General features: G+C 32.4%; 1 protein-coding gene across 1 annotated transcript; it reads left to right on the top strand.

Moving 5' to 3' along the window:
- The first annotated feature begins 426 nt into the window (after positions 1-426).
- On the top strand, positions 427-4,302 carry LOC145564069 (transcription factor BHLH089-like). Its single transcript, XM_081624423.1, has 6 exons — positions 427-984; positions 1,645-1,839; positions 2,117-2,182; positions 2,456-2,524; positions 2,612-2,683; positions 3,959-4,302. Exons 1-6 carry the CDS (start codon positions 727-729, stop codon positions 4,088-4,090), a joined length of 792 nt encoding a protein of 263 aa, XP_081480549.1. The 5' UTR covers positions 427-726; the 3' UTR covers positions 4,091-4,302.
- Positions 4,303-9,090: the final 4,788 nt, after the last annotated feature.

The following is a 9,090-nucleotide window of genomic DNA, read 5'->3' on the forward strand; positions in this document are numbered from 1 at the left end:
GTAACTTTAGTTCGAAGCCCGATCTTGAGCCCAAACCAACAAAAACCAGAAGGCTCGATTTGGTCCGATTAATCCGACATTATTTTACAACTTTGAACACAAATTTTATTCTTAAACTTGGCTCGATCTAACTTTTTATCACTCTAGGGGTCTGTTCTCATTTACTAAAATGAGCTGAACTGAACTGAATATTTTATAAGAGAAGAAAATTAGAAACTGAACTAAAGTAAAAATAAGATGAAGGGAACATGCCCTAAATACTCCGTATTCTGCTAACCATGGCCTTGGCCGGGTTTGATTTGCTTTGTACTCCGTATTAGGTTCGATTCGAGAGGACACCTTCTTAGTTTCTCCGTACCTACCAAAAGAAAGATAAAAAAAAAATTGTCTATAAGTAGTACTGTACTTTGTACAATTTCCTTTTAGCTTCCCAGAATACCTCACTCAAAAGTCACTCTTCTTCTTCTTCTCACTCAACTCTTTCTTTAAGCTCAACTCCCGAGGACAACTTCCATTTTCTCTCTCCTCCCCATCCGTTGAAGTTTTAAGATATGGAACACCTTCGAATATCATAATCTTATATTATACAGTACCATAAAATTAATTCTACAATCATAAATTATATCATTTAGTATTACATGTATGTTAAATTTATATTAATATATCTGGTATTGTAGCGAGATTTCGAATGGTGTTTTGAATTTTTAGCAGTTTTAAAAAGGTGTAATGGATCCGCATACGACGCTGATGAATGAAACGGCGTCGTTTAATCTGTCAGAGATCTGGCCGATTCCGTTGAATGGTGTCGCCGCGACAGGATTAGACCTCCGAAGAAACCCATTCGGGCCGAGTTTGGCCCGGTTTGTTGACCCCGGCCCGAATCTCGAAGTTTCTGTAAGCGACGGCGGTGGTTGTGGTGCGGCCCGGAAGAGGAGAGAGAATGTTGCGGATGATGATTCCGTCAAGGGTGTGTGCAATGGCATGGTATTTCTATTTTTCCTTTTTAATTTGCTTTAATATCATCAAGTTATTTTTACTTCAAATGATTTTGCTTATTTTTCGAAGATTTCAGATTTAATGACAAATTTTGCTTACTTGCAGATTAGTATGAACTGTTGATTTATACGAATTTTAATTGAGATAATTATTAATCACGTCCAAGTTATTACTAGCAATATTTATTTGATTGAATTTTGAATTTTGGTTGATATTTTTGTACGTGCTAAATGTGATCAATGATAATCATATTGATTTTAGGCTACTTTAGGCTATCGATTATGATGGCAACAAGTTAAATTAGCATTAATTATAGAGTTTTGTAATAATATTGCACTGGGTTAGGTAGTCACTGTTATTTAGGTATTAGTTAGATATTGTCGAGATTTCGTTAATTTTGGTTCTTTTAATTAAAATGAAATTAGATATTTATAGCAGCAATAATGAAATTTTTTGATGGAACAATCCAGCAAATTGTTGGATTGAATAGGCATTTACATGATGAATACTTGAAATCGATTGTGTCATCATTGTTGAACCTATTATCTATGGATTGCTGAACTGTTTTTATCTAGTATTTCTTGTTGTAGGCCTGTATGCAAAATATGCAACAGAGAAGACTTTACACTCAATTTTCTGTTTTGACAGAGTGATTCTGATGGTAAAAGGCTCAAATCAACAGGATCCGGAGATGAAAATCAAAATCAGAAAGCTAATAACGAAACAACTTCTGGAAGAGGAGGTGAACAAAAGAGTAAGCCAGTTTCTGATCCATCAAAGGATTATATTCATGTTCGAGCAAGGAGAGGTCAAGCAACTGATAGCCATAGCCTTGCTGAAAGGGTATTTTCTTGCTAACTTGTTTTCGCTATTTTTAGGCCTTCATCAATTTTTCTAAGTCTAAATTTATAACCTCACAGTAAAATTGTCTATTATGTGATCATTTAAAGGGATTATATATATATATATATATATATATATATATATATATATATATATATATATATATATATATATTGTATTTATCGTTTTCTTGTAAACCATTTGCTGTCAGAGATCTAGGAATATGATACAGTTGATAAGATATCAGATTTTTTTTTTTTTTTTTTTTTACTGGCAGGCTAGAAGAGAAAAGATCAGTGAGAGGATGAGAATACTACAAGATCTTGTGCCTGGGTGTAATAAGGTTCGACCACTGCTGCTACGTTTATTCCATGTATTGCTGTTGTCATTATTATTATCATTTGAAGGGCTGATAAACTGTCATATTGATTTTTGCCATTGACATGAGTATTAATTGGACTGAATTCTCGGTCCACTTTTCTCTTATTGCATCTTATCAACTTATCTAGTTACGCAGTAAATCCTACTAAGATTTTTGGTATTTGGCGGTGTTTGAGGTTTCGAATATGTTTGAAGAGGTTCACGATCAGTATCCTGACCAAACTTCTGGGTCCAGGTCATTGGCAAAGCACTGGTACTTGATGAGATCATAAATTATATCCAATCGTTACAGCGTCAAGTTGAGGTGTGTAATTGCTGGAGCTGCTGGTTGTATGTTCTTTCTGTTGCCTTCTTATTGAGCTGTAACGCTAACCCTGAATGCTCGTTGCAGTTTCTATCGATGAAATTAGAAGCTGTCAATACGAGAACTAGCCCTGGTGTTGAAGGATTTCCCTCAAAAGATGTAAGTAAAAAGACTACAAACTATTGTCTCTACAAAGAATGAGCTGTGGCAATATTTTTTTTCCGTCGTCGGATCCTTTTCCTACTGCTTTGTTAAATATGAAGTATGTGATACGTACATTGAAATGTAAGTTTTGCAGCAGCTTGCATGCTTCTGATTGGCCTTAGCTTCAGAAAATTAATCGGCCCTTCCTCTGACTGTGTTCCCCTGCCAGTCTGCAATTCAGAATGGCATTTCTCCTTCTTCTGGCATATCCTGGTTTTTATCAGTGTTTTCAAGCTCAAGTTCCCAATTTAATTAATTTTATGGGGGAAAATCAGTGACTGATTCTGCCAAGATACAGCTGGCTTTTGAAGAATACCGAATCAAGTTTTATTCTCCCTCTGCCCCTTAAAGTTTTCCCCATCCACATTTTTTCACTCTATTAAGAGTTGTGTTGTGTGATTAGGTAGACCATAGACTTATGTGGGGTAGTAATTAAAGTAGAGACTGACTGTAGGGATCATATTAACATATTGCCAATAGGGTAATCTTTAAATGACGGAGGGAGCATTTAGACATTAATTTTGGAAATTCAGTCTTATACGCCATTGTAGTGATCGTATTACACTATTACTTGCTTGGTTCATACCTTTATTGTATAGAAACAGGAATGGGGAAATAGAAGTCGTGAGATGAATTTTCATACTATTGGGGGTTTGGGATGTGTGGAAATGCAAAATTTAAAAACAAATAAAATTTAAAAACAAATTTTAATTAACTCATTCAACTCCATTTTTTTTGGAGTTTTTATTAACAAATATTACTAAATAAATTAGAGTTTTTCTTCTTTACTATACATGATGCTTAGAAATAAGAGGTCATGTTGTTTCTATACAAATTTTTTGCTGGTCAATCATAGACATGGAATTGAGTTTCCATTTCTCCACTTCCTGTTTCGCTCTTCCCTCTATGGTTTGTTTATTTTATTTTAAAAAAATGCTACTTCAGAGTACTAATGGTAGGGACAATTGCTACACATGCTCTGTCCTATAGCTAATCTTAAAAAGCTTCATCAGATGGAAGAATTTGTTATCTAACTTGCTAGGAAACCATTACGGAGTATTTGTTTTGCCTTATTTATGCAGATATCACATATTTTTATCATTTATGTTCTTATGATTGCTTCAGCTGTAACGTCATTAGTTGGAATTTTGTTTTTATTTTCCTACTCAAGTGTATAGAATTACCATTCATTTGTTTACTTGGTTTTGCAACCTCTATTTGACTTTTCAGTTTGGCCAACAAGCTTTTGGTACTTCTGGAATGGGATACGGTTCACAAACCCCAAGAGATCAGTATGGTCGCGATACATCACCAGAATGGTTACACATGCAGATTGGTGGTGGTTTTGACAGACAAACATGACAAAAGTCCACTGTTTGTCTCTCTAGCCCGGAAATAAGATCCATTTTAGCTAGAAGTAGCTCATACTCCTTCAATGACTGTAATATTGCATACCAGTCTACTAGTACCTTGATATAAACACAGACCTTACATCGATTACTGAATCAGGCGTGAAGTGTACTCTGTGTTTGTAAGAATACTTCAATTGAATTTACACATTCCCCTCTTTATCACTTTCCTCTTAAAGCATATGTAATACTCCGTACTTGTAAGAATGTTCCCAGATCAAAGGCTAAGCCTTAAAGTAGTCTTAGCGTCTCTTAGAACAAGACAGGGAGTCAGGGATACTGATGACTGACCGTCTGACCCTGGGTGTTTTTTTGAAAAATACGAAGTAATATGTTAACATGCAGGCCATATCCAAGTGGGGGTTATTGCTTGAAGGCCTTGAACCCTGATTAATAAGTTACAGATCATTGTCATACGTTAATCCTACTGCGACGGCTTTGTAGCTATTAAACTCCAACTAATCCGAGTTCTAAATGGGTCGGGCCATAAATAGCGGAACAAACTAAATTTCATGGCTTGTGGTTCTGTGCTGTTACAAGACCAATATTCTTCACTTGACTGATTAAGAGGGTTAAATATTCTAAGGATCTTCTTAATCGCTATCAATGAAACTGTTATTATGAATCTGCTAGTTACTGCTTTACAGGGTATTAATTTGGAAATTCTATATATATATATTTTTTTTTTGGATGTTTAGAGAGCCACAAGGACGGGGCGAGAGTCGCTTCCAGGATCTCCGGGAACAGGGAGGAAAGCTCTAACCACTTGAGCTATCCCTCACTCTCATAAAACTCCTGGAACCGAAAGGGAAATTCTATGAAATACGGAGTACCTTGTTACTAGTCCGTGTATACAGAATTACAGATGGAACTCCATGGAAGTGTTGCATAGTTTATAATTTTAGCCATCAGCGAAGCGGCCTACCGGGACATGTTTGGTATATGGTTCAACTGTCCAACCAACCAATCTCGAATAGTAGCTCATCAGTCATCACTTCTTTGGCAGTCGTTCTTTAAATCTAGAATACACTTTTTTTTTTTTTTTTTTTTTTTTTTTTTTTTTTTGAAAAAACACCAATAACTTTTTTTTTTCGGAAAGAGTTTTAACATCTACATGTTGCAGCTATTTTTGTCAAAAGTTCTTGGGTGGACCTGGTCCACAATAAATTTATTGTGGACCAAGATGTCTCACGTGCCACAAAACCATTTCCAGTCCAAAGCCCATACAAACAGCCCATATGAAAATAAACCCCTTCTAAACCCCAAATCCACCTACTGCATTTTCTCAACAAAAAAAAAAAAATAAAATAAAAAACCAACTACTGCATTTTCTCTCTCCTCTGCCCTTGATATTGCTTGACGAAATCAGGGTCTTCATCTTTTCCAATTTTACATACATCACGAATAATGCATTATGATCTTCATAATTTCAAAAAAATTTCACTCTTCTCTCAACAAAAATTTAGATGGTACATGGTTACCTTTATACATAGTAGAAGGGATTAATTTGATATAGTTATCTTTATGATCACATAGTAACCTTTATGTACTCTATATCTTTTTCTTAATTTTTATTGATCTTTTTTTTTATAATGATGTTGATCTTAAAATCTTAAATGCAAAATAACAATCTCTACTAAAACTTAAAATTTTAACATAATGACCTTAATTAAAACATAATGTCCTTTTTGATATTATAATGACCTATAAATATAGATACCCTATTATTAATATAGTCACCTTTATTATAACATAGATACCTTATTAATTCTTTTTCTTTTTCTTTTTTTTTTTATTTTAAAAAAAAAAAAAAAAAAAAAAAAAAAAAAAAAAAAACAACTCTAGCTCTTTTTACTACTCTTTTATATTCTGGAATGTAGCATTACTAGCATTTATGTCTTGAGGTGCCTTTATAGCCTTCTTTTTCCTCTCTTCAACGATTCAACCTCCTTCTTCTTCATCTCTTCACCATTGCCTCAACCAAATATGAGAGTGGATACACTGAAAGTCTGAAATAAGAAATCAAAATCTTAAATAAATTAATTATATAGATAATTCTCATAAACACTGAAATTGAAATTAGTTACAATTAATCACGAATTGGAAAAAACTTGAAACCCCAATTTGTATATACTAGATGAAGGTAAAAAGCAAAAAAAATACCTTGTAAAAAGCCGAAAAATCAACTTAAAAAGAAATTAAGCAACAATTGAACAAAATGCACACACATATAGAAGATCTGAAAATCAAATACGAGTAAGCAACTACTAATTTATGAAATCAACATCAAATTAGAATGACATAACTATTTAATAACAAAATTTAACTTAAATACGAATAAATACATGAATTGAACAAAATGAAACCCTAGATCTTCACAAAATCTTCAATAAGAAACAAAATTCAAACAAAAAATCATGCAAATAGCTTCAATTGAAAAAAACAACAATTAATCAGCATAAAAGTACAGAAATCAACTCAGAAACAAATAATGTACCAGGAATTGGTTGATTATTGCAATTTGCGTCTGATAACCGAAGGCCTCTTCTACTCATACACGTTCCACCGCTTTTGTTTTTGCCATTGAAGCAGAAATTGAGCATTATTGAAGTTATTGTTGTGAATTGAAGAGAGAGAATTTGAGCTATGAAGAGAGAGAATTTGAGCTAAGAGGAGGTTTGAAGAGAGAGAAATTGACTTATGCTTAAAAGAGGGGAATAAAATAAAAAGAGACGTAAAAAAGGTTGAAGGAGGAGTAATAAATAGAATTAAGTTGTCTGAAATATTGTTGCCTCTTCCACACGCACGTGAGAGGTAGTTGGTCCACAATAAATTATTGTGGACCAGGTTTATTTAAGAATTAACCTATTTTTGTAAGTAACCAAAATATTATAAGATTATTTTCCTCTCAAAAATATATATCTCGTGCTTTAGTATGAGTACGTTCTAGTAACAATAAATAGGAGAGTGCTTGAATGCACGAGGAGCGAGTGTTGAAAGCTGCTCTTTAAACCTTTTCTATACGAGATCTCGATTAACTATCCTAGATTGCTAGCCATAATGCTCTTAACCCAGGTGATGAAATAAGTAACCCATGTGCACAAGTTGTGTCGCTTAAGATCTCATTTGGTAGCACGTTAAAAGTAGGAGAATTGAAAATTCCCACAAATTTATAAATGAACTTGTTGTTTCACAACAAAAACACAAAAATGGAGGAATTGAAAATGTGTACTACAAAAACATGGGAATTAAACTACTTAGGGCCTGTTATCTTCAGCTTAATTTCAGTTCAGTTCGGTTCAGCTCCAATCAGTTTAGTTTAGTTTATTTCAGTTCAGTTCTTAATTTCCTTCTCTCATAAACAATTCATTTCATTTCAGTTCAGTCCAGTTTAGCTCAGTCAGTAAATTAAAACAGGCCCTTAGTGCCCCTTAATATTTTAATTTTCCCTAAAGTTTATCATAATACAAACCAAACAATATATGAAAATGACCATGAATTCCACGTGGGAATTAAATTAAATACCTAAATTATACATTTTTTTTGTAGAATTTTAGTTCATGTATATATGAACCAAACGAGCACTAATCTAGCCTTTCAAACCAATTACCATGTGTTGTGAGTTGTGACATCAATCTTACAAACTTGAATTTTTGGTGTGCTCATTCAGTTAGGATTAAAAAAAAAAGTTAATTTTATCTCATGTTTATTTATTATTATTATTATTATTTTTAATGACGGGAAGAAAATATCATCATTAGTGATTAGCCATACGACATCTATAATAACAGTATTAATTTGTAAACCACATATTTAGAGAAAATAACATAACTTTTACAATCAAAATTACATATATATATATATATATATATATATATATATATATATATATATATATATATATATATATATATATATATATAAATGTATATATATATATGTATGTATATATATATATATATATATATTATACCATAAAGGGTGGGGGTGAGAATCGATCCCAGGATCTCTTGAAATCAGAAGGGAAGTTTTAACCACTTGAACTATCCTCTACTATCACAAAATTACAAATTGTTGATATTACATAAATTCACATTGAGACGAATCTAACAAAACGAAGTATCTAAGATGACCATAAACTTTTTGTATATCGGGTCAAAGTATTTAAAGTTTGACCATAGAAATAGAAATAAGAACTATTACGAGAGTAGCAAAAATTAAGAACACTATAATCAATTAGGCATTATAAAAGCTTTACTTAAGCATCAAATATCGAAGCACGTATTGCGTGTAAATAAGACTACTCTTTACTTATTTTAAGTGACTTTTTTACTTCGACTATATTATTTTTTGTTATCTATAAATTAGGTAAAAATGTATAATGTGAATGTTGCAAAAAGTCAAAAGCAACATTAGTACTCCTTATCTATACTTCAATCTATTTTTATTGTAATATTTAAAAACACAAACCGAAGATGCCACGTGTGCTCCTCCCTTTATACCTTTCTTTATAATTATTCCTTTTCCTTAAATTTATATAGAACTTGTCTAGCTCCCTCCTTATTTCTCAATAACTCTTTATACTACCTCCGTTTTTAATTAATTGACACGTTTTGACTTTAGTACTATTAATACACCTCCCTTTGACCATATTTTATGATTTATATGTAAGGAAAAATATAGTTAAGTGAGATCTTGTTAGATTTGTCACAATGTATATTTTCAAAATATCAACTTTTTATAATTTTTGCTTATCGGTAATTAAAGATATTAATGATTTAATTTGTGCATTGACATACGTGACTAAAGAAATGTGTCAACTAAAAAGAAACAGAGGAAGTATTATATAAGCTCCACTCAAATTCAACAAATTGAATTATTTTAACTTTCTCCTCTTCGCTCTCCATCTTTCAATTTAATTAAATCGCATTCATCATTTAATTCATTGACCTC

This window comes from Chenopodium album, chromosome 10 (assembly GCF_948465745.1).
Source record: "Chenopodium album chromosome 10, dcCheAlbu1.1, whole genome shotgun sequence".
NCBI classification, from domain to species: Eukaryota; Viridiplantae; Streptophyta; class Magnoliopsida; order Caryophyllales; family Amaranthaceae; genus Chenopodium; species Chenopodium album.

Bases quoted from the DNA above. Each gene is read 5' to 3' on its own strand.
- LOC145564069 (XM_081624423.1), top strand. From the start codon at position 727: ATGGATCCGCATACGACGCTGATGAATGAAACGGCGTCGTTTAATCTG. The intron at 2,183-2,455 runs GTTCGACCACTG...TTCTGGGTCCAG, and splicing joins TTGTGCCTGGGTGTAATAAG to GTCATTGGCAAAGCACTGGT. The intron at 2,525-2,611 runs GTGTGTAATTGC...TGCTCGTTGCAG, and splicing joins CGTTACAGCGTCAAGTTGAG to TTTCTATCGATGAAATTAGA.